Below are 25,156 nucleotides of genomic sequence, written 5' to 3' on the forward strand. Positions count from 1 at the left end.
ATATGTGGATCGATCAAGTGTATGGCTCAAGTAAAGGTGCAACTCTTCCAATCGTGGGAGATCTTTTATTTCCTTGGTGAAACCAAGTGTATCACACTCCTTGTTATAAGGAATTGTGTCGTATTCTAAAAGTGTAAGGCGTCGAAGATGGCTTGATCTGTCAAGAGTATAACATAAACCATATCGAATTAGAGGTTCTAAACGTAAGAAAACGAATATTTATGACTCGTTTCGCAGACTATCTATGTTACAGCTATGTAGAATAATGACTATATAGTTGGTGTTTTTGCTTGTTAGTTAAAAATTCACACTATATTAGGTTTAAAAGAGAGAATACCATGTTAAATTTGGGATCCGCCACTAATCGTGCTATAATATTGTCAAAGCAACTAAACGACACCTTATAGCACAAAAAAGTTAAGCAAACAAAGTGAATTGAGGAATTATACCGTTGGGCTACATAATTTAGCAAGCCATGGACATAAACACCGGAGAGCTTGAGCTCGACCAATTGTCCCTCGCTAAGATCCACTGCGCGATGGCAAATGTTCCCAAATTGGTCGCGGTTCGTGCAACGTCCATAATCCACGTTAATCACGCGCCACATGGTAGGAATTTTGCAGACTCTCTACCAATTACTACACACTTTTTGAGCACTCTTTAGTATCTCTTCAGTGTGTAGCCTTTGCAGGATATTCATCGTCAAATCATCCGGCAGTTCGGTCGGTCCATGGCGCCGCCACTGTGGGAAATGGAGGTTTGGATTTCTTTCCCATGCTCAGCTCAACATTTTTCATTTTAAGAGTTCACTGTTAATTTAGGTAACACTCTTTTTTTTTTGTTAAGGTTTCCTCATTTCATGTAGTTTGTTACTTTTAATTTGACCTAATTATGTAGTAGTATTTGTTTAGATTTGTGATTATGCATTAATTTCTATTTGATGCTCAATATTTTCGTGTGATATCCTTTGATCTAAATGTTAAGTTTTTGCCTAACATTTGTTACTCGATGTTTTAAATAAATTTTTCTCTACAACAATGTTTGAAATCTTGATATTTCAATCACTCTATTAAATTTAATAAAATTTTAATTAATGCATTATAGAAAATATGATAATTTAATTTAAAGTTCAAAATTCTATTTCCAATTCAATAAGAATGTGAATATAGTAATTCAATCTTAAATTGGGCAGACATAATACCGTGAACTAAAAAAATTGAAACCCAAACATATAATTAAAAGGTCCCTAATACAATCATTCATTTGTAAAGTTTTTCTTAAAAAACTGAAATAAACAGGTACTATTCATTAGTCATCTCAATTTTTTGGATATTAATATCATACATAATGATGCATGGTTGGCAATTTATTATTGATGACACACAAAATATTAATGTCATATACCTTAATTAAATTGTGGGTAACTGTCATAAATTTTCATTTCCATTAGAAAAGAATCAAATGCATACAAACAAGAAAAATTAAAATAAAATCTGAAAATAAGTGACAAAAAGAGTAATACATATGAATCTTCATCAGCTTTATTTGTACAGACAGGACTGAGCCATGCAAACACTATTTCAGTACTATTTCTTTAAATGTTCCATTGTCTGTTTGCTCTTTGGGATAAATGACTAGAAATTATTCAATACAAATTCTTTAAATATATATATATATTGGGAAATCATATCTATATTCAAATAAATTGTAAGTTCAATTTATACTCCACTAGAAAAGAAGGCCTCATTGATGATGAAGGAAAACGAGGGTGAATATTCCCATGTTTGTCTTCCGCTTGATTTGATCGAAAATTTGGAGAACGGCAACGGTTGGGATGAAGGGTGGAGCTGGCCGACGTGGACCTTCGACGAGGAGGAGATGTGGTGGATCGGAATTCTCGCCCCCGACCTGATTTCCTGCTCTCAGTGTTGTCAAGGTGAAGAAGAGGAAGAAATAATTTACTTATGATATGTTATCTAACTATTGTTGTACTAATATATTTATAGGGTTGCCAATTTATTGAGTTAAAGATTAATTTTGGCTTTTGACTCATTCTACTTTTTATAATCAACAAACAGTTTATCGATTTTTTGTATTTTTGGAATTTGGTACGAGTTTACATTCTATCGTAATAGAGTTGTGTTTTTAGCGGAGGACATCGCGCACAAGACTACACAACATCTTATGCAAGGGAAAAGAGTGATTGCCACTGTCCGATCACGTCCTACGAGAGGCTTGCGTGCATCATACTCTATGGAATGTGATCAAATGTAAACTCTAAATATTGTACAAACTCCAAACTATGATCTGGATCGTTAGAAAATATCAACAGATGATAAAATAGCAGCAACAAAAAATGTCAACACAATGTCAACGGTTGATGCTGTGTTGATATTGTGTTGACATTTTCTATTACTACTATTCTGTCATCTGTTGATATTGTGTAATTAAGTAATCAATATGAATGAATTAGAATGGATTTTTAGACTCTTGAATAAATTCATCTATCTTGTGTTTTAGATGTCAAAATATGAATTGTTGTATGCTAGCTTTGGAATTTAAAAGTTAATGTTTTTTCTGGACAAAAAAGTAGAGTGGATTAAAAGTTAAAAGTTGGATACTACTATAATTTATTGGCAATAAACTCAACAAGGTAAATGAACAATAGAAAAGAAAAATAGGAAAAGTATCATACTAAATGCAGTGTTTGAAGCTACCGAATACAGACAACCTGAACAAGAAGACTTTCCTTGTTTAGGAAATTGGAAGACTAATAAGTAATAACAATTCAACAAAGGGGCAATTACTCTCAAGAACCTCTTCTCTTCCTTGGATTCCAATTTCCATTACACAAAATGGTACTCTCACACTTGAACGATTTCAGACAGAGAAGGCGGGCTATGGAATGATTTCCCAGTTATGCACGAAGACGGCGTCTAGAGTTCATCCTGCAAAACATAACAAAAAAACAACATTTTGAGTGCGGAGTTTCAGATGGACATTGCAAAGGTCACTGTTCAAACATCAAAAGATATATGCATTATTTGCTCACAACTTTAGATTCCTAACTAAGATATAGTTTTTAAACTGGTTCTAACACGAAAATTTTACTCAAGATGTTGGGAATGCAATGCATTATTGACAACTAGAAGTAATATGAAATACTTACGTGATAATCGTCATCCATGTAATCACGGTGCTGCACAAAGGAAAAAAATCCAGATTAAGATGTTAGTTGCTTCAAGAAAACAATTGGCAGTAATATGAGCAATAATGAATCATGAGCAATCTCTTCGAGCCTATGTCTCAACTATCATATTATGAATCTTAACCAAGCCAGGGTGTTTCAACCGCTGCCATTAACCGATACTACATTAATCCATTATGAAAATGAATTATCTTTGGAAAAAAATAACTTACCCTCCTGTATTTGTCCCTGTACCGGTCCCGATGCCTTCTGTCATAACCCCTTTCTTTTCTCCTCCTTTCACCGTCTTCCCTTGCTCGCTGTGCTTCCTGCGTTTGAGAGAGAAAAAAAATTTATATGTCCATCTTTTCATGAGAAATGAAATAAGTCATTATTTAGTTAAGGTGAAACCTCTTCCTCTCTAGCTTTTCTGATCTTCTCTGCTTCCTCAAAGGCTTCTTTTTCAAGCTAAAGTTCCAAGATACAATATAAAGTTAGAAGCTAGTTAATTTAAATGAGCTTTTAAGACAGATAGGAGAAGATGCCCACCTCCCTATTAGCAAATACTTCCTCGACTACGCTCTTCGCGTAGTCAGGATCATCACAAATTAAAATGTTGTCAAAAACAGCACCTGCTTTCACCTGCAACCACACCAAAGTGAAACTCCAATCTCAGTTATGCTGAAAATGGTAAAATACATTAGCGTAGCAACAGAACACGTAAACCCACCTGCCAAACTTCAATGCCAACATACTTGATGGGCTTCAGGACATATAGATCGGGATCATCTTCAAACTCTGAGCAAGACGAAAAGCAGATGAAAGACTAAGTAGAATTCAAAACAACCAGACACAACTTCTCAAACTCAAAAGCACTGAAATGAGAGTCTAAGTTACAATGATGTGCTTTACCAGGATTGTCAATCCAAGGGATCTTCCATTTTCCTTTGTAATTAGGATTCTTGATTCGCTGTGATAAGAAGAATAAAATACCATCAATTTGATTTTAATGTAAAAATGACCAGAGTCTCTCTAGGTGATGTCCTGAGCAAGTGGGTATACCTTAGGCTTCCATGGCCCTCTGTATCTCGGATTCGGAATTCTTGGTGGTCTCCATTTTCCATCTTCATCTTCATCCCAGTCATGAGGCTGCTTGGAGTAATACAAATAATTAAGATCAGATTAAAAAAAAGTTTATGCCCAGAGAATTGATGACAACCATACACAATCAAATTGCATGTGACGAGTTTGTGGGAATTATGGTTGTGATATTACTATATTAGTGAACCGAACTAACCTGTTTTGCCTTTGGATCGGGTATTTCTCGTGGAATAGTATCATATCCCTACAATGTCATGCACAAGTAAAAATCTTGACCAAGAAGAGAAAAAAAACACACACACATGCTGACAAAATCTTATAAAAAAACCATTATAGATGTAAATTGCAATACCTCAGGCTTGACATCATCAGGGTCATTTATGTATTCTCTATCATCCCAGTCAGCAGGCTGTCATCATAGTTTCGGAAACAAATAAGTCATTTCATGTAATAATAGTTGATAGATGTGGTGAAGTAATACTGGAGATAGCCTGCAAGTAGGGGCAATGAGAACACATTATAGCCAGCTGGAAGATAAGTAGCAGATAACAACCTTTTTGGCATTCACTGCTTTAATTTTCCGGGGAGGTAGAATATCCCAATCTGTGTACATGCTTCCAGAATCTCTTTCACGACCATCAATAAGAACGCTATATGATGCATCAGGCCGAAGAATGAAGGTGTAAAAATGTGTTAGCTTGTCCGTTTCACATTGCAAATCCTTCTTGATAGGGTAATTTTGACCCTGATATGACAGTATGACATGCAGTTTCTTTGTCTGGGTGCCGCATAAATCAGGTCCAAACATCATGCTGGCGAAAAAGAGAGTTTCAAATAGGTTAGAAGCTTGAAAACTGGCGGACTTGAGATCCAACTAACTTTCGATGAAAAATCTAGTTGTAAGAGTTTATACACGCATATATCTAAGTAAAGGAAACACCACCAAAAGAAAATATAACTACTGCATTGGTATCTTATTGTTCCCTTACAAGTATTTTTGGCAGAAGGAAAAACTTACAAAAAAACACTTAAAACATTTAAACGTACAGCATGATAAAGTAAACAGCTTTGCATTTCGATAAATGGAGCGATTTAGCTGAAATGCAAAGACTACATACCTGTAAGGCGTGTCACCACCAAATTTCTTTTGATTAACATAACCAGAGAGAAGTTTGATATAACCCCCGCCGCATTCAATATCCTGTTCAAGCCTAATGGAATACTGAACTACCATTGTTCTATTTTTATTGCTGAACTCCGGGATTTTTGCTGATATGGCATAATGCCTAGCATCAGTGGTAGTCTGGATACCTGAGACCATATAATAACAAAATCACATTCCATTTAACAAATCAAGGTATGCATCATCAGTTTAAACAAAAGTATTATTCAGACAATTATAGCATCATGTATTGCTCCAAGCATCAATCATCATCGAATCAAAGAGTTTTACGCAAAGAAATCGAACCTCTGTCATCGGGATCACCATGCCACTTCCCTGCCGCGTGCTTAAATGTGCCAGCTTTACCCTCAGCCTTCTTCCAATCAGAGTGAACCCACCGGCTCTTCCATCCATCTTCCCACACAGCAAACAGAAAATACACACATATTAGTGTATACAAGTATACAATACACTATCTCTCACCCCTAGAAAACACAATAATAACTAGTAATTGAAGAAAATACATTCTCTCAACAAGTTTTACAACTTTCACACACAAAAAGCTAACTCAAATCCAAAATCAGCCATCAGCATCATTTCAGATCCTCTTTCAAACAAGTTATCAAATCCATAGTTTAACTCAAATAACCATTTAGCAGCTGAAAAGGGCGATAAATTCCATCATTATAATTCAGTGATTCAACCAAAAACACACTAAACACTTAAAATTGCTCTTTTCAAAACAGTGAAAAACACAGTAAGCTCAAACACACTCAAACTCTCACCCCTACAAAACACAATAATCACTAGCAATTGAAGAAAATACATTACTTCAACACACAAAAATCAGCTCAGTATTGCACAGAAGCTAACCACCTATAATCCACTACAATCACCAAACAGCTAACTCAAATTCAAAATCAGTCAACAGCATCACTACAGATCCTATTTCAAACAAGTTAACAAATCCACAAATTAACTCAAATAAGCATTTATCAGCTGAAAAAGCGATAAATTCCATTTTATTAAGTCAGTGCTTTAAATCAGCAACACACTAAACACTAAAATTGCTGCTTCCAAAACAGTGAAAAATTCAAGGAACTTACCATCAAACCTCTCCTCAAATATAACCTCAGCAAACGAAGCGCGAAGCAGGTGAAGTGAAACGATAAAAACAGATAACGATTGCAGCAATCTATGCTTAGATTTGCCCATTTTGAGTAAGCACATTGGAAGTAGGTAACTATGATCTGGTTTGATTTAATATAGAATTTGATTTTTATTTATGACCACTTATTTTCTGTTTATTACAATTGTGCCCCGTGTTAGAATTTTTAATTGACTTTGAAGTCCACTGTGGGCCCTACTACCACGTTTTATCATCCAATAGGATTACTTCATTGATATTCTTCTGTCCATTAGATTAGCATTATTACTAAAACTTTTTTTTTTTGCTTTTTATTGCTTCATTTTTTGTGACTTTCCACTTCATAAATGACTTTAGAGATGTGTGGCTCACATGTTAATGTAATATAAATTGAGTATTTAAAAATAAAAATAAATGAAGTCGGAGGAGACACCCTAAAAAAACATTAAAGTGCGTATTAAAAAATAAAATAGATTTAAGTCGAATGAGACATCAAAAAAAATGTTGAATGAAGTCGTGAAACGAAGAGAGTAATATGAATGGAACAATATCTTGTTTCTAATACTTAGATTTGTTGATAGGAGACCCGCTCTGATACCATGATAGAAATTTATGGGTTCCATGCTAAAACCAATTGGTGATAGGAGGAGAGGCCCATGATAGTGGATTAAGCTCTTTGTGTACACCGATGTGGGATATTTTTTTATGTTCATTTTATGTTTCAATTGCCAACACTTTCTTTCAATTTAGGATGTGTATAATAAATATCTCATTTTATTTTTCCTACAAAATGGTCAAGAATGTGTTTTTCGTAGTAATAATTAGTAATTAGGAAAACCGTGGCTATAGACGAAGTCTCGCAACAATGTGGAAAGACTCGAGTTTACCGAAGACTTTCACAATCACACTTCAAGAGTTCAAGTCAAAGTCTTCCTATGTGGAAAATTATTATAAGTATGAATTTTTTTTAGTAGTAGTAGCATTTATAAAAAAAATTACTTTTCCACTACCAATATCGTTGCAAAAATAGTGTGTTGTGCATACTGTAGGCTACTACTATATGATTATGAATGATGGAGAATGTTTAATTGACTGAGTTACACTTCATCATAATAACCGATAGAATCTGGGGTGATTTTTTTTTTTCCTATATTTCACATCTCTAGCAAAACAAAAGAAATGGTGCAAGAGCATCCACAGTGGTGCGGATGTCCCTGCGGACATCCCAAAAACATCTCCTGCCATGTCATAAGGATTTCCCACTGCACAGTGGCGGACATTCCCAAGGACATCCCGACGGACTCCCCACATTAATAAAATTCACAAATTCACCAAATTAAATAATTTACGGAATTAACCAATTTATGGAATTAAAATTTATGGAACGATTACAGAATAAAATTTTCATTAAATAAAAAAAGAAAGGTACATTTCAAAAAAAAAACTAAAAAAAGTACATTTCAACAAATAAAAATTTCATCCACGATGACCCCTTCGTTGCCATACTTCTTCAATTATATCTTCCTTGAGTCGAATATGAGCTTTTTTTTTGCGCATGTCGGCAAATGCACGAACTCGCTCGACCTCGTCATGGGGTATACCCATACGTACATTGCCGATGGCAACGCAGAAAGAGCGGACGATGCATCCTAAAACGTCTCCGGAACACGTTCTCCCCAAATCGTGGCTCCGGAGCAAAGTAATCCTCGTACAACCAATGGTGTGCAGCGAGGTGGTTCCAGGGTACTATTGTCACGCCCGCATTTCCTAAGGATAGGAAGTACGGTGGACCGCGACTAGGGGAGGAGTAAAGAAGCGGGGAAGAAAGGGGAAAAACAAGAATATTTGACCCGAAGACATTTAATAAAAGGAAATTCATTTTAAAACAAGGTACTGTAGCAACATTTCAAAAGTTTAAGTAACCAGAGTTTAAATGAAAACATTGTTTCGGATTACAAGCAGCGGAAAAAGATCAAGAGACAGATAATGCCGGGTATGACGACACGACATTATCCAAAACAAAGTGAAACGCATTTTGACTTTAACTGCTCAACATCCGTCCTCCCCATCGCCGCTCAACCTGCACATTAAGAAAACAACATGCAGGGCTGAGTACTTATTGCACTCAGTGGACACACGCCAAAATCATAGTTTGTCATGCCATAACAGTGTAACATTGGGGTTTTGAGTGTAATGAAAATAACCCAAGTACACCAAAATATATTTCATAAATTCGACTGCGCAGTCATTTTCCGATATTGCCACCCTTATTCCCTCAATCATACACTATCTGATCCAAACGGTGACAAGGGGCGTGGCCACACCCCAGGTCATCTAGACCGGCCAACTTGCTCTCAGATGGCACCCAGTCTCGTGTACACTAGCCTGAGGGTTCGCAGCCCAACAGACCCGAATTCGATTAAACATATGTGGTAAACCACTTCAGATAGGTTTCAAATCAAAACATTTGGCAAGACAAACAGTTCACCTCCATAAACAATTCCGGAACAGAGTCCGTATTAAAAACAACCCACGTAAAAGTAGGGTAGAAAAGCCCACCTCGATTGCTTAGCTTTTAAAATAATTCCCTTCTTCAACCACACTTTCCTCGTAAACGATCACCCTTTTGAAAGATAAATTGTATCATGATTAGAGTCAGAAGAGACGAGACTTTAAACGACAATGCATGATTCCTACGTGGACGACTTCAACATCTAGCACGTTACAACTATAGATCGACGATGGATAGGTCGAGGTACCGCCGGCGCCAAGGCCACCTGTATCTCCCTCTCCGCTGCCTCCCGCACACGTGCATGAATTCACCTCATAATGTCATCATACCCCCCCCCCCACTACCGCCCGCACCAAAACCACTACCACTACCACTACCACTACCACTACCAGCCATTCTGGATATATAAAAGAAACGTAGAGAGAGATACTCGTTAATACAAGTGGTGCGAACGAAATGAAATTCAACGAGCCGTATTTATAGAATTTTCGAAAAAAATATAAAATAATTGGGACATCCGCACGGACGTCCGTGGGATCAACGCAATGACGGACGTCTACAAGGACGTCGCAACGGACGTCCCGGGAACGCCGCGGAACTCCGGTGTCCGCAGCAAGCGTCCGTATCCGCAGCGGACGTCCGTATCCGCGTCACCTTTGCACAATGGCGGACGTCCCGTGCGGACGTCCGGCACGCCGGTCGGACGTTCGCCGGGACGAGCGCCATTGCGGATGCTCTAAGAACAAATGAATGGTAATAGTAGAAAATAAACAGATGTTTTTATTACCGTGAAAAATCATGGCCCAAGTGTGGATCAGTTGTAAAGAAGGAGAGATCTAACAGAGTTTTGATCATAAATGGAGTATCCCATCAACATTAATTATGAAGAACAAAGCAAAACCCAAATTACAAATGGAATCTGGAGATAATGAGAAATAATAATGATAAAAATTCTGGGATGATAAAGAAAAATGAAAAAAAAGAAGAATTCAAACATCATCTCAGCATAGCTTTTACTGGAATGAAGAGAAGAAAATCAAGTCCATATCCCATTATTTCGCCTGGGGGTGGGATGAGATGAAGTCGACAGCGAGATTGAGCGATTGGATCTTGTCAGCTTCATTGTCAGGAATCTCGAAACAAAACTCTTCTTCGAGAGCCATCACAATTTCCACGGTATCTAAACTATCCAGTCCAAGATCTTTCTGGAAATGAGCGGTTGGAGTAACCTGCAATAATCAATCGAGTCGAATCAATGTCTTCCAAGAACAAAGAAAAAATAGAATGTGAAACCAGAATTCCAACACTGTGATGCTCATGTTATCAGAAAGGAGAAGACAAGCTGTGAACTATGAACTTCTTGTGAAGATGACAGCAGCCCTAAATTTTGACTTAATGAAAAGTATTACTGCTATGCATTTCATATCTGGTTTCCGCAACTATGAGGATAATGTGAAACTACTGATTTAGCGGATGAGCCAACCAAAAACCATCTACAATTCAGAGGCATCTCTATTTCAACCACTCAAAAGTATTAGGATTAACCAATGCAAGGAACAATATATCTTTGATTGATCCCCGTAGATTCTTTCATAGTCTCTGGTGTCAGAGTTTCCGACTGAAGATTAGTCATTGACAACATTCAATAAGATCGTAGCTTCCAATAATCTTCTATCTGATTTGAGTTGGAAAACATACAGTACTAAGTCTTGGAAACAACAAAACAAGCTATTTTAAGTAGCATATGCATTTTTTATGATAAAACAGGCATTTCTTACAGTAGCAACTTAGAAAGATACTTTTGGGAGTGACCCAAAAACAAATCAATACAATCAATCAAGAAATTCAATACAATCAATACTTTTGGAAGTTGTACCCCAACAGATACAACCTCTCAATTCTTTGACAAACTCAATCAATCAAGAAATTCAATACAATAGTCTGCCATTCCTAAACTAGAAGATGCTTCAAATTAACTATAATCATCCGAAACGAAATTAATTGTAACAAAGAGAACTGATCCCAGAATGCACCACCATCAATATTTATGATACGAGGATATAGCCATATATCCGAAAGCCTCTATTGATTCTTCAATTTCAGAACATTACAGACAGTAAGCTACCATTGTCTTTACTATGAACACTAACCAAATCAATACAGCTAAAACGTAAAATCAACACGGTTAGCATACTTTGCTCCGAATAGAGTGCCATAACCTATCCTATCGAATTTTACTGCATGTCAAATTATGAAATTGCAAACCCTAATATCTGCAGCTTGATAAACACTAATCACATTCCAAAAACAGACAATCCTTAAGCCAATAAAACACAAAAGCTACCTCAACACATTCCATATACAAACGAATTTCAGCTCTCAACCTAAATTAACAACACTAAATGAAACAAAAAACAAAAAATAACAACGAAATAAACTTCACCTTAGACGGATCGACTTTCTGAAAGTTTTTGACGACGTTGAGAACCCGATCGGTAACCTCTGACTTCTCAAGGAAAGAGCACCTCGGTTCATCGGAGAAATTGCGTCTGAAGAGCTGAGACAGGCCGCCGGTAGTGTTTTGGAGCTGCGGCAAAGCGGTGGCGTTCACTCTGAGGTGCTTGAGTAGAGCGTTTCTCGCCGCCATTTCGATCGCGGAGGTGTGGAGATTGAGAGAAAACTGGGATTTTTCAGCTTCTGAGCAGATTTCAGAGCTCAATTTGGGTTTGTGTTTGGGCTTTTGCAAGTGTAAAACTCCCAATCCAAATAGTACAGCTAAATCATTTTCAAATAATTTAAAATATTTAGCCTGCTCACAAAAGCCCAATTTAATAATCAAAGAAATTTATCTTTAGTACCGTATTTTTTTTAGCATTTATGAAATAATTTACTTTTCCACTACCAATATTGTTGCCAAAAAATTACCTCACCACTACCAATATTGTTGCCAAAAATTGTGCGATGTGAATATTATCCATTCTTTAAAAAGAAACTATTTCCATTTCGATCCGTTCTTTAAAATTATAAACTTTTTATTTCAAAAAACCTTCTTCACATATTAAATTATTAAAAATACTTCAATTATTTTTTATATCTATATCTCTCTAACTTTAATGATTATACGTTAAAAGAAGTTTCGTTTACTACTTTTAAAAGAAGGTTGTAGTATATAATAATGAATGATCGGAGAAAGTTTTATTAACAGAACACGCTTCATCATCATAATCGACCGAATTTGGGCCGATTTTTATCCGTTTATTCATTACTTCCCTTGAAACCCAAAAAATTGTTGTGACAATGAAGCCAACTGTTTTTCAATTAGTACCACTATTATAATCTTATTACATAAAAAGTACACACCCGCCTCAACCTCAATTTGTCTACTCTCGCTCTCTCATTCTATATCCAATATGTAAAAATCATACTCCATTTCCAAGCAAAAATTTAATCAAAAAGCATTACCAGAAAGAGTGATTTCATCACGACTTCACACTAGCAGTATTTTTCCCATTCTCCTCGATAAACTTCTTGTTCTTCTCAATAGCATTGGCAACCTCAGCCGGCATATACTTCTCGTCGTGCTTTGCCAAAACTTCTGTCGCCGCGAAGTAGCACTCCAAGGTCCTCGCCTTCTCAGAAACCCCAAATTTGCTAGTGTTCTTCAGCAGCGCCTCCTCCTTCTTCTTCATTTCCTCGTCGAGCGGCCTGATGAACCCCTCGACCACCGCAGAGTGCCCCTCGCGGAAGAGATCAGGCAGGCTGCCCTCGTACTTGACCAGAATGTCGGTGATGAGGTCCGTGATGACGAACTGGATCTCGGGCGACGATGGAATCTGCGCGACGCTGTTCTCGAGCACAAGGCCGCCGAGGCGGAACTTGGATTTCTTTGGATCGGAGGTGTGCTTGTCTAGGGCTTCCGTGGGAGTGACGTAGAAGACCAATTGGTCCTGAAATTGGTTGAGCACGATGACTATGAATCCGGCAATGCAGCTGATGGTGAGGGCGTAGGTCCAGAGTCGGCGGTTCTGGAGCTGCCGGGCTCGGGCTCCGATGTCAGGCTTTTTGGATCGGGTGGAGCGGCTGGGACGGGTCGATAGAAACCGGAGAGTTGGGCGTTGGGGGTGGTTGAAGAAGATGGTTGGAGTAACCTGCAATAATCAAACTGTATCACCAACGTCACTAGTCGAATTGAATCAAAGTCATCCAATAATGAAGAAAAATGTATGAATAGAATAGAATAGAATGTGAAACCAGAATTCCAACTGTTGGGATTCAATACGCACAAGACTTTCACACACTCAGGTGAATCACACACACACTCACAGTTGTATGATAACTCACAATGCAGAAGAACACACACTCACACTTAGAGTATCGAAGATGGTAATCTTGGAGAGAAAACTTGAAAACTCTTTATTGATTTTCACTACTCACTACGTACATGGTTTTGAGCTATTTAAAGCTCTACAATCAAGTAGCAACTGCTACTAACTAACTACAAGAAGAATCAAGAAAGCAAGAAGAATAACCGCTACATCTCGGCTAACTAACCGCTGCTCCAACGGCTAGTTTCTCTAGGCCGAACTTCCTTCTCGGTTCAAGACCGAACTGTTGCTTCTTCTTTCTCGGCTCAAGACGAACTCTATTCTTGACTCAAGACCGAACTTTCTTTTCGGCTCACAACCGAGCACTCTCTTCGGCTCACAACCGAGCTCCCTTCTCGGTTCACAAACCGAACTCCTTTCTCGGTACACAAACCGAACTCCTTTGCTTCTCGGCTCAAGACCAACTGTCTTCTCGGCTCAAAGCCGAACTCAAAGCCGAGCTCAAAGCCGAGCTTCCTTCTTCTTCTCTTCTTCTTCCAACTGAAATGAGCACTCCATTATTACAATTCTCCACCTGAGGGCTCATCTCAGTTCTCGCACAAACATTGATCAACTTCTTGCAATGATCAAACTTGTCTCTACTTAGAGATTTAGTTAGCATATCTGCCGGATTGTGCAAGGTGTTAATCTTAACCACCTTCACCCTTCCCCTTTCAATCTCATCTCTAATAAAGTGCAACTTTATGTCTATATGCTTGCTCCTTTCATGGAAACCCGGATGTTTAGCCAAGCATATAGCTGAGCTGCTGTCACAATGAATCACCATTGTTTCTTGGTCAAAACCAAAATCAGAAATCACTCCCTGGATCCAAAAGCTCTCCTGTACAGCTGCAGTGAGAGCTATATACTCTGATTCTGTAGTTGAGAGAGCAACTACACTCTGCAGACCTGATTTCCAACTGATCACAGTTCCAAACATGGTGAACAAATAACCTGTTTGAGACTTTCTGGTGTCCAGATTTGCAGCATAGTCTGCATCACAATACCCCTGCACAACCTCCTCAGATCCACCTTCCCAGCCATTGAACACAACCCCCCAGTCCTTAGTTGACTTCATGTACCTCAATATCCATTTAAGAGCATTCCAATGCTCCTTCCCCGGGTCTGCCATGTATCTGCTAGTCACTGAGATAGCATGAGCAAGATCTGGTCTTGTACAAATCATAGTGTACATGATACTCCCAACAACACTAGCATAAGGGATAGCCTCCATCTCATCAGCCTCTTGCTTAGTTTTAGGAGCTTGTTCCTTTGATAATCTGAAACTCTGGGACAAGGGTGTTGAGGCAGGTTTAGCATTCTCCATTCTGAATCTCTGCATAACTTTGTCAATATAATCAGTTTGCAGCATCCACAGCTTCTTGCAGCCTCTATCTCTCTGAATATGTATGCCTAGGATCTTCCTTGACTCTCCTAGATCCTTCATTTCAAAGCTCGACTTCAGATCTTGTTTAACTTTCTGAATTTCTGTCATAGAAGGGCCTGCAAGTAGCATATCATCCACATAGAGTAATAGGTAGGCAATGGGAGTCCTGCCTGCCTTCTTGATGTAAATACAATCATCATATTCTGACTTGGAGAAGCCAATCTTCTTCATCTGTGCATCAAACTTCTTATTCCACTGTCTAGGACTTTGCTTAAGTCCATAAAGACTTTTCTGTAACAGGCACACCTTGCCTTCTTCTCCAGTCTTCACATAGCCCTCTGGCTGTTCCATAAAGATAGTCTCCTCTAGATCCCCATTGAGGAAGGCTGTCTTCACATCAAGCTGTTGTAGCTCCCAGTCTAGCTGGTTCACAACTGCCAACAAGATCCTAATCAAAGTGTGCTTAACAACTGGAGCAAATACTTCATTGAAATCAATTCCTTCTTGCTGTGTGAAGCCCCTAGCCACCAGCCTTGCCTTGAATCTGATTCTATCTTTATCAGTGGTCTCAATCTTTTTCTTAAACAACCACTTACAACTGATCAGCCTCCTTTCTTTTCCATCTGTAGTCAGTCTGGATTTATCCACCAAAATCCATGTTTTGTTCTTGAGTAAAGATTCCATTTCCTCATTCATGGCTTCAATCCACCTTTCTCTGTCTTTACTCTTCATGGCTTCTTTATATGTGAGAGGATCTGCAATATCAATGCTCTCAGCAGCACAAAGTGCATAGTAGACCACATCAGAAAACCTTTCAGGTGGTCTTGTATTTCTTCTGCCTCTATCTCTTGCTATCTGGTACTCTCTGGCAGAATCTGCTGTAGGCTCATCATTTTTTCTACCTCGAGCTAGAGCACCATCATCCTCTGGTTCAGACTCACTTTCTGAGTCAGAGGCTCCACCTGCTCCTTGGCAAAGTCCCACTGGCTCCACCTTGAGGAAATCACTCTCAACTTCATTGGAGTCCAGCTTCCTTTTTAAGTATGGCATCTGATCCTCCAAGAACACAACATCCCTACTCACCACCACCTTCTGCCTACCAGGCTCAATGCACCAGAGCCTATACCCCTTAACACCCCTCTGATACCCCAGCAATATGCATTTCAGAGCCCTAGCCTCAAGCTTACTTTGCCTAGCATGAGCATAGGCTGCGCACCCAAACACCTTGTATTTTGAGTAGTCACTATGGGCTCCATACCACATGTAATCAGGAGTCTCAGACTTAAGGGCAGTAGATGGACACTTATTGATGAGATAGGCTGCTGTATACACAGCCTCTCCCCAAAATCTGTTGCTCAGACCAGAACTGAGTAACAAGCACCTTACTCTCTCTAGGATAGTCCTATTCATCCTCTCCACAACACCATTTTGCTGGGGGTTACCAGGAACAGTGCGGTGCCTCTTCATACCCTTCTCTTTGCAAAACAGATCAAACTCAGTAGACAAGAATTCCAAGCCATTGTCAGTTCTTAGGCATTTAACACTCCTTCCCTTCTCTAGCTCCACCTCTTTACACCATATCTTGAATTTTGTGAATGTCTCTGATTTTTCTTTCAGTATGTACACCCACAGTTTCCTAGTGTAGTCATCAATAATAGCAAGGTAGTATTTCCCACCACCAATTGAGCTTACAGGTGAAGGGCCCCAGAGATCACTATGTATGTAGTCTAATGGGGCTGTAGAAGAGTGAATACCTGTAGGATAGGGTGCCTTCTTTGCTTTTCCAAGTATACACTGCTCACAGGGGTCCATCTTGTTGAAATCTCCAGAGATCAGGCCCTTCTTGATGAGTTCTTTCAAGCTTCCTTCTGCTGGATGGCCCAATCTCTTGTGCCATAGCATTATGGAATCATCTGACACTGCATTGCTTTCTCCATCAACAGCCTTAGCCTTCAGATAATAGAGAATGTGCTCTCTGTCAGCCTCCATCATCACTGCATTCCCAGATTTCACAAGCATCTTTCCCTGACTCATCAATATGGTGAACCCTTTCTCCTCCAGCATTCCCAATGAGATGAGATTTCTTTTCACTTCCGGAATATACCTCACCCCAGTTAGGATCTTTATAGAGCCATCTTGCAAACTTAGCTTCACTTTCCCTATCCCTTTGATCTGACACACATGGTTATTTCCAAGAACTACAGTCCCTGATGCTTCCTGAAGATCATGAAACCAAGATTTGTTGGGGCACATATGGAAGCTGCACCCTGAGTCCATTATCCACCTGTGACTGATCCCATTATCACTGACATTCATGAGTTGAGCAGGGGGATCAGTACTCTCTACACAATCAGAAGTGTTGTGGCCCTCAGAGGCTAGTTTTCTCTTCCAGGCATGGCAGTCCTTCTTCAAGTGCCCTGGTTTCTTGCACCAAAAACATGCTCTGGTTTCCTTCTGAGCATCAGAACTTGAGGGTTTAGAGCCCTCAAACTTTTTCTTGAAGTTCTGCTTTTTGAACTTCTTCACATTCAAGGCCTCTGCAGCTTGAACATTGGAGCTTGCAGAGCCTCTGCTGGTAGTCTTCTGGAGTTCCTTAGCCATCAAGGCCGAGTAGACTTCTGCATAGGTGATAGGCTTATCTCTGCCATAGATAATTGCATCACTCAACTGGTCATACGAGCTAGGCAAGGCATTCAATGTAAGAATGGCCTTGTCTTCATCTGAAATTTTAACATCCACAGAGCCCAGATCATCAATGATCTTATTGAACTCCTCCAACTGCTCTATGATAGATTTTTCACCAGAAAAACTATAGGCATAGAGCCTCTTCTTGAGATACAGCCGGTTAGCCAAAGATTTTGCCAGGTAAACTTCATCTAACCTGTTCAAGATCTCCACCGCAGTCTTGGCTTCTTGAACTTCCCTCAAGACCTTATCTCCAAGGCACAGAATCACTGCAGAATGTGCCTTGAGCTGCATCTCCTCCATCTTTGCCTGAGCTTTATCATCAAGCATTGGAGCCTTTCCTCTCTCTTCTGTATTTGCAAGAACTGCGGCCAAGCCTTGTTGAATCAAGACCGCCTTCATCTTCATCTTCCACAGGCTATAATCATTCTTGCCTGTGAACTTTTCTGCATCAAGCCTTGCTGCCATCTATGAAACCGTTTGATCCTCTGCAAATCAGCTTCAATATCCCCTTCCCACAGACGGCGCCACTTGTTGGGATTCAATACGCACAAGACTTTCACACACTCAGGTGAATCACACACACACTCACAGTTGTATGATAACTCACAATGCAGAAGAACACACACTCACACTTAGAGTATCGAAGATGGTAATCTTGGAGAGAAAACTTGAAAACTCTTTATTGATTTTCACTACTCACTACGTACATGGTTTTGAGCTATTTAAAGCTCTACAATCAAGTAGCAACTGCTACTAACTAACTACAAGAAGAATCAAGAAAGCAAGAAGAATAACCGCTACATCTCGGCTAACTAACCGCTGCTCCAACGGCTAGTTTCTCTAGGCCGAACTTCCTTCTCGGTTCAAGACCGAACTGTTGCTTCTTCTTTCTCGGCTCAAGACGAACTCTATTCTTGACTCAAGACCGAACTTTCTTTTCGGCTCACAACCGAGCACTCTCTTCGGCTCACAACCGAGCTCCCTTCTCGGTTCACAAACCGAACTCCTTTCTCGGTACACAAACCGAACTCCTTTGCTTCTCGGCTCAAGACCAACTGTCTTCTCGGCTCAAAGCCGAACTCAAAGCCGAGCTCAAAGCCGAGCTTCCTTCTTCTTCTCTTCTTCTTCCAACTGAAATGAGCACTCCATTATTACACCAACAATGTGATGTTCATGTTTCCATGAACCATGAACTTCTCATGAAGATGACAGCAGCCTTAAATTTTGACTTAATGTGTTACTGCTATTCATGGGGATAAATGTGAAACTGCTGATTTAGCGGCTGCACCCACAAAATTCCTCTAAAATTCAGATGCATCTCAATTTCAACCACTCGAAAGCAGTAGGATTAACCAAAACCAATGCAAGGAAGATGAATCCTTTGGCTTTTAGATTGATCCCCGTGGATACATTCTTAGTCTCTATTATCAGAGTTTCCCGTTGTAGATCAGTCTTTGACAATGTTCAATATGTTTGTACTTTGTAGAAAAACGACACAAATTCTAAATAGCTTATAAATTTGGATACATCTCAAGGCATCATGCATTGTCAGAGAAGCTAAAACAGGCACTTCTTATAGCAACTTAGAAAGATACAATCTCTCAATCAAGAAATCCAATACAATAGCCCATCATTCCTAAACTAGTAGATGAAGTTAAGCATAAGTGCATAACAAACGAATTCGCTACCCGATAAGCTTCAACTGACTAAAATCATCTTCAATGAGATGATTGTAACAAAGAGAACTGATCCCAGAATGCACCACCATAAATAGCCGAAAGCCTCTATTGATACTTCAATTTCAGAACATACAGACAGTGCCTTAACCTATCCTATCGAATAATACTGCAATACACATTGTCAAATTATGAAATTACAAACCCTAAACCACAAAACCTAATCTTTTACCTATTTCCAACATCATAATATCTGCAGCTTAATAGTACTAATCATATTCAAAAAGCAGACAATCCTTAAGCCAATAAATCATTAAAACTACCTCAACAATTCCACATCCAAGCGGCATACCTGATTATCAGCTCTCGACCCAAATTAATTACACTAAATGAAATAAAAAAACAAAAATAACCACGAAATATAAAAAAACAAAATAACCACGAAATAAACTTCACCTTAGACGGATCGATTTTCTGAAAGTTTCGGAGCTGCGGCAAAGCGGTGGCGTTCACTCTGAGGTGCTTGAGTAAAGCATTTCTCGCCGCCATTTCGATCGCGGATGTGTGGAGATTGAGAGCAAACTGGGAAATTCAACTGCTGAGCAAATTTCAGAGCTCAATTTGGGTTTGGGCTTGGGCTTTTGCAAATGCATCAATGTAAAACTCCCAATCCAAATAGTACAGCTTAATGATTTTCACTAAAATAAATAAATTATCAAATTGTCCGGCCCAAGTCCTGCTCTCTAAACTGGGCCTGCTTGCAAAAGCCCAATTTAATAATCAAATAAATTATTTCTGAAAAATGAAATTTATTAGGATTTGAAGACTTGCATTCCATAACGTATACTTCATCTATATGAATAAATATAGTTAGAAAAAGTTTGTGGAACGGTATCATATTTTTATATATTTATTTTATAATAAAATAAGTTAATGGAATATAAAATTTATTTATTAAAAATAATAAAATTAAATGAAAATTAATAGCGGGCATATAAAAAATAAATATGAACCGTTTAAATGCGGAGGAAGAAATTACTTATGTAGTATTTGATAATTTATATATTTAGGTGGTGTTCAGTTTTCAAGATAAAATAATACCAAGATACAATCTATGATTGAGTTGTGAAATTATTTTAGTCATAGGGGGTTAGTTATGACTAATTATCCTATGATTATTCATCTAGAATTGAATTGTGGGGTTGAATCTCATGAACCAAACACACTATACATTTAATTCCGGATACAATCTTGCAAACCGAACACTCTTAGCGCGCATATTTAGAATGGTAAATAACACGTCTAGAGATGGAATTCTACGAACAAACCCTATAAATATAGAGATGATTATTGTTCTGTTGTTCACGTATTTATGGTCCTAGTCATTAACAAATAAACTTAAAAAACTCCATATTATAGTCGATGCTGATATCTTTTCACGAATATTCTATTTTTATTCTATTTTTCATAGTCCAGAAGTTTTAAATTTATGAGTTCTCGAGAATTAAGGAAAAGAAATATGGTGGGAGTTGGTGATCTAAAACTATAGTTATATCTACACACATTAATTAAAAATAAAGCTCGTTTTCAATATCCACTGTTGGAGGTTTCTAGTCCATGATTCACATGAAGAAAATGACAAGTTTAAGCTGCAAATTTTGACACTTAAACTGTGGTCCCCAAACTCATGTTATAAAATGTGGATAATTCTTGATTAAGGAAAATTCAAGAACCTTGGGCTTCATTTCATTAATAGGATTGTCAAATTGATGTGCAAATGGATAAGAAAAGGGGTACTCCATTAGTGTGTATAACTTTTGTTAAATTGTTGATTTGCATATTAAATTTATTTATTTTTATTATAAACTATTGAATTATTAATTTGTGTTGTTTTTATAACAAAATTCAAGATTTATTTTGTTGTTAATGTCACTTACGTTTGATAGTATTTGATAGTGTTACTATATCAATTAAAATGACTTTACATAGTCAACCACACTACATCATACTATATTATACGAATAATATCATTTAATTTATTATACTCACCTTATTCATATTTATCTGATTTAATATTTCCAATGCATTATTTCTTGCATGTCAATTTGCAAGCATATTTTCAATGTGACATGCAAAATTAAAATTTAACAAACGTTTATGAATTTGAAGGCAAGTTACCCCTATAGAAACACTAATAGATATTTTTGAAACCGTTTGCTATATTTACTAGTACAATATAGTAGTAATACACTTGTATTTCATAACTCCGATCTCCACATTATTCTAGTGTTAAATAAAGTCTCCACGTGTAAATCAAAGTCAACATAACTCCAAAACAAAGTCCAGTTTCTTCAAGAAATGGCAATCTATTTAATTTTTTTGGAAAAGCAAAAAAAAAAAAGAGGATAAAAAGAAACGTGCTAACTGAGTAAATGAGCTCTTCCAACTGCCCATTCTAGCAGCCTCCATTTTTATCAGCCTCCAACTATCTCCTAACCCGACCCGAATACCTATCCGGGTCGCAATGTTCCGAGGCTTCCGCAGCTGCTTCCATGGATCCCGGAGCTCGGATTCCGCCAGCGTCGCCGACCGCGACCCGGTTCTGTTGGTGTCGGGCATAGCCGGCTCAATTCTCAACTCAAAATCCAAGAAAACCGGGTCCGAGACCCGGGTTTGGGTCCGGATCCTTTTAGCTGATTTGGAGTTCAGGAGGAAGCTGTGGTCCATTTACAATCCTGAAACAGGTTCTTTAATTTCTGGGTGTTTTTCAGTTTGTGTGTGAAGGTTCTATGCTTACTTTTCTTGATAAAAGATTACACTTTTATGTTTGTTACTTTCTGGGTTTTTTTAATTTGAGTGTGAAGGTTTTATAGTTACTTTTTCTTGAAAACATGTTTGTTTTATGTCTTTTGTTAGGTTCCTAACTTTCAGGGTGTTTTTTAGTTTGAGATGTGTGAAGATTTTATTCTTTTCTTGAAAAAAGATTGCATTTTTGATGTTTGTTTTGGAGTATTTCTTTAAAGATTTGTTACTTTCTGGGTGTTTTTTAATTTGAGTGTGAAGGTTTTATAGTTTGTTTTCTTGAAAAAAAAGTTACATTTTCATGTTTGTTTTATGTCTTTATTAGGTTCATTAGTATCCGGGTGTTTTTTTTGTTTGAGTAGTGTGAAGGTTTTATAGTCTTTGTACAAAAAAGATTGGATTTTAATGTTTGTTTTATGTCTTTTTTTTAAAAAAAATGTGCAGGGTATACAGAATCATTGGATGATGACAGTGAAATAGTAGTGCCTCAAGATGATTATGGGCTTTATGCCATTGATATTTTGGACCCTTCAACCGTAAGCTTTTTTTTTCTTTTTTTTTTGTCATTTTTAATTTTTTTTATGTCTGTAACTTACATACGAAAGATTTGATTTTTATTCTGTTTGAATTTACTTACTTCTGTTACTTAGCTATTTCCATTTTGCTCTGAATTTGATTGTGTTTGAGTATCTTTGTCAGCTTAATTCACTGATGTGTGTGTTGTGTTTGTTTCTTGTCTTGCTCTCCAGTTTGTAAAGTGTCTTCATGTATCCGATTTGTACCATTTTCATGACATGATTGAGATGCTTGTTGGATGTGGGTATGAGAAAGGCACCACATTGTTCGGATATGGATACGATTTTCGACAAAGCAATAGGTAGACCATCATTTACATGCTAATTTCCTCCAATGATGTGTTTTTATAATCAGTGGATTCACATTTAGATGAATATTCATATGCCGTTATTGGTATAGATACATATACGACGTTGTCTAGGTGAAATTGGTACTTATTTGTTGTGTGGATGCAGAATTGGTCAGATAATGGATGGTCTTAAAGAGAGACTGGTGACAGCTTATAAAGCTTCGGGTGGAAGGAAAGTTAACTTGATTTCGCATTCAATGGGTGGATTGCTCGTCTCGTGCTTCATATCTCTTCATAGTGATGTATGTTCTATTCATCCTGAAAATCCCAAGATTAAAATGTACATTTTTCTCTGCATATCTTAGCCTATACTAACTCTTCGATTCATTTATAGATTCTCTGTTTCTGTATAAGACATGCTTTTGTTTCATTACAAATGGAGGCTTGATTTGGTAATTTCCTTCAAACTGCAGGTGTTCTCCAAATATGTTAATAAATGGATTACCATTGCCACTCCTTTCCAAGGTAATCTTTTTGCTGCACTTCGTATCGTGCTTCGTTTAAGTATGCAATTTTCCCGAGATAAAAAGTGCAAGGCATAGAAACGGAACATACTGCTTTAATCAGGTGCACCAGGATGCATCAACGACTCTATACTTACTGGAATGCAGTTCGTTGATGGTTTCGAAAGCTTCTTTTTCGTATCAAGATGGTCAATGCATCAACTGGTAGTATCCTAATTATACAATTCTACTTATATAATTAACAGCCCTCGCGACCATTCCTTTTGCACGATTTGAAAATTGTGATATTTTTTAAGTTGTCTTATGATTCTTCGCTTTCTCTCATCATTCTACATGACCTTTTTCGGATTCATATGCACGTAGCTGGTAGAGTGCCCATCTGTTTATGAGATGTTGCCAAATCCCGGTTTCAATTGGAAGAAAGAACCTGAGGTTCTCGTATGGAGATCGAACTCGAGTGATGGAGAAGCTACAGTCACACAGGAATCTTATGGCTGCAACGAATGTGTCTCTCTTTTCGCAGAAGCTTTGAAAAACAACGAGGTACTTGCTTTTGTCTTATCATAACTAGTTTTACATAACATAACTTCAATTAGGATTATGAATCTTGTCATTTTCCTTTACAACCAAGATTTTCAGTTACAGAATTTAACATCCAAATTATTTTGTTCTCTTCTACTCGATTTTTGCTACTTTCGTTGCCCTGTCCTCGTTGTTGCATACAGATTCCTGCATATTCACAACTCTTATGCTCAAACGCGTGCCTTCTCTTGTTTCCTTTCATTCTGCAGCTAGACTATGACGGAGATACAGTACCTCTCCCTTTCAACTTTGCCATTCTCGAATGGGCTGCTGACACTCGGGAACTTCTTAATAAAACTGTAATCCCCGCTGGTGTTTTGTTTTACAACATATACGGAACATCTTTTGAAACACCCTTTGATGTTTGGTAGGTACCCGAACATCACAACTTTACTATCCTCACACACATTGTCTCGTTCCATTTCATACGATCTTTTACATTTAGCTCGCGTTTTTAACACATAAATATAAGTCCCTTTTTACGAATTGCTTTTGTTCACATAACCTCTCCCTTCTGCAGCTATGGCTCAGAATCTTCTCCCATCAACGATCTTTCTGAGATATGTCACTCAACGGTAAGCAGACACACTTCTTTCAGTCGTCTCTTATGTTCGATCTATAGTCTAATTAAGTTTTACATTTTTTTCGCGTGGATGTCAAGTTTAAGAGTCGCGTATCTTCTCTCACCCTCTGTGTTTTTCCAACTGTTTCAGCCGGAATACACCTATGTAGACGGAGATGGAACCGTCCCCTCTGAATCAGCAGTGGTACGATATCTTCTTCCGTTCCATTTTCCATTTCGACAATTCTTGCACATTTCTAGTTACCAAAACGCGTCCTCTGCTCTGTGCAGGCGGATAATTTTGAAGCAGTGGAACGAGTTGGGGTGTGTGCGACTCACCGGGGACTATTATGCGACGAGAATGTGTATAACCTCATCAAGAAATGGTTGGGGGTTTCTACAGAAGAAGTGAAGTCAAGGAAGTCCAAAACCTCAAAAGTGGTGCATGCAGATTTAGTATTTTCAAACCAATCTTGCAAGTAATTAAAGCCATCATACTCTAAATTTGATAATCTCTCTCTTTCTCCAAATAAATCTTATATGTATAACAATAATAATTTACTGTGTAACGTAAACATACTAATTTGCTATGTGTAA

The 25,156-nt window shown here is 38.0% G+C and overlaps 4 protein-coding genes and 1 long non-coding RNA gene across 6 annotated transcripts; 1 reads left to right on the forward strand and 4 right to left on the reverse strand.

The window, feature by feature from the left end:
* Window positions 1–2,599: 2,599 nt before the first annotated feature.
* LOC121785557 (calreticulin-3-like) lies at window positions 2,600–6,712 on the reverse strand. Its single transcript, XM_042184013.1, has 14 exons — window positions 6,557–6,712; window positions 5,757–5,864; window positions 5,407–5,599; window positions 4,842–5,100; window positions 4,641–4,697; window positions 4,485–4,532; window positions 4,250–4,336; window positions 4,100–4,157; window positions 3,918–3,985; window positions 3,737–3,829; window positions 3,599–3,655; window positions 3,421–3,516; window positions 3,170–3,199; window positions 2,600–2,948 (listed from the first exon to the last, which is right to left on the reverse strand). Exons 1-14 carry the CDS (start codon window positions 6,678–6,680, stop codon window positions 2,937–2,939), a joined length of 1,290 nt encoding a protein of 429 aa, XP_042039947.1. The 5' UTR covers window positions 6,681–6,712; the 3' UTR covers window positions 2,600–2,936.
* A 1,798-nt stretch (window positions 6,713–8,510) lies between these two features.
* On the reverse strand, window positions 8,511–9,211 carry LOC121784634. The gene is made up of 2 exons (XR_006046745.1): window positions 9,157–9,211; window positions 8,511–8,677 (listed from the first exon to the last, which is right to left on the reverse strand). It is a non-coding gene; the product is annotated as an uncharacterized LOC121784634 (long non-coding RNA).
* A 655-nt stretch (window positions 9,212–9,866) lies between these two features.
* Window positions 9,867–11,840, reverse strand: LOC121783427 (acyl carrier protein 2, mitochondrial-like). The gene is made up of 2 exons (XM_042181495.1): window positions 11,553–11,840; window positions 9,867–10,338 (listed from the first exon to the last, which is right to left on the reverse strand). Exons 1-2 carry the CDS (start codon window positions 11,754–11,756, stop codon window positions 10,162–10,164), a joined length of 381 nt encoding a protein of 126 aa, XP_042037429.1. The 5' UTR covers window positions 11,757–11,840; the 3' UTR covers window positions 9,867–10,161.
* A 485-nt stretch (window positions 11,841–12,325) lies between these two features.
* Window positions 12,326–19,813, reverse strand: LOC121783201 (cytochrome c-type biogenesis protein CcmE homolog, mitochondrial-like). Of its 2 annotated transcripts, none has more exons than XM_042181200.1 (2): window positions 19,681–19,813; window positions 12,326–13,257 (listed from the first exon to the last, which is right to left on the reverse strand). In XM_042181200.1, exons 1-2 carry the CDS (start codon window positions 19,771–19,773, stop codon window positions 12,589–12,591), a joined length of 762 nt encoding a protein of 253 aa, XP_042037134.1. In that variant the 5' UTR covers window positions 19,774–19,813; the 3' UTR covers window positions 12,326–12,588. The 2 variants fall into 2 exon arrangements, 1 of the variants encoding a protein (XP_042037134.1); XR_006046554.1 differs by having other exon boundaries at window positions 13,129–13,271; window positions 19,681–19,794.
* A 1,823-nt stretch (window positions 19,814–21,636) lies between these two features.
* Window positions 21,637–25,156, forward strand: LOC121785099 (phospholipase A(1) LCAT3-like). The gene is made up of 11 exons (XM_042183452.1): window positions 21,637–21,968; window positions 22,471–22,562; window positions 22,776–22,903; window positions 23,058–23,193; window positions 23,365–23,416; window positions 23,519–23,619; window positions 23,779–23,958; window positions 24,207–24,364; window positions 24,518–24,572; window positions 24,711–24,764; window positions 24,851–25,156. The coding sequence occupies exons 1-11, from the start codon at window positions 21,749–21,751 to the stop codon at window positions 25,040–25,042; spliced, it is 1,368 nt and encodes a 455-aa protein (XP_042039386.1). The 5' UTR covers window positions 21,637–21,748; the 3' UTR covers window positions 25,043–25,156.

Source organism: Salvia splendens, chromosome 21 (genome assembly GCF_004379255.2).
Source record: "Salvia splendens isolate huo1 chromosome 21, SspV2, whole genome shotgun sequence".
Taxonomy (NCBI): Eukaryota; Viridiplantae; Streptophyta; class Magnoliopsida; order Lamiales; family Lamiaceae; genus Salvia; species Salvia splendens.

Coding starts and splice junctions, on each gene's coding strand:
- LOC121783427 (XM_042181495.1), bottom strand. CDS start 11,756: ATGGCGGCGAGAAACGCTCTACTCAAGCACCTCAGAGTGAACGCCACC. Junction 10,339..11,552: donor AGAAAGTCGATCCGTCTAAG/GTGAAGTTTATT, acceptor TGATTATTGCAG/GTTACTCCAACCGCTCATTT.
- LOC121783201 (XM_042181200.1), bottom strand. CDS start 19,773: ATGGCGGCGAGAAATGCTTTACTCAAGCACCTCAGAGTGAACGCCACC. Junction 13,258..19,680: donor AGAAAATCGATCCGTCTAAG/GTGAAGTTTATT, acceptor TGATTATTGCAG/GTTACTCCAACCATCTTCTT.
- LOC121785557 (XM_042184013.1), bottom strand. CDS start 6,680: ATGTGCTTACTCAAAATGGGCAAATCTAAGCATAGATTGCTGCAATCG. Junction 5,865..6,556: donor ATTTGAGGAGAGGTTTGATG/GTAAGTTCCTTG, acceptor CTGTGTGGGAAG/ATGGATGGAAGAGCCGGTGG. Junction 3,656..3,736: donor AAGTATTTGCTAATAGGGAG/GTGGGCATCTTC, acceptor TTGGAACTTTAG/CTTGAAAAAGAAGCCTTTGA.
- LOC121785099 (XM_042183452.1), top strand. CDS start 21,749: ATGTTCCGAGGCTTCCGCAGCTGCTTCCATGGATCCCGGAGCTCGGAT. Junction 21,969..22,470: donor CATTTACAATCCTGAAACAG/GTTCTTTAATTT, acceptor AAAAATGTGCAG/GGTATACAGAATCATTGGAT. Junction 22,563..22,775: donor ATATTTTGGACCCTTCAACC/GTAAGCTTTTTT, acceptor CTTGCTCTCCAG/TTTGTAAAGTGTCTTCATGT.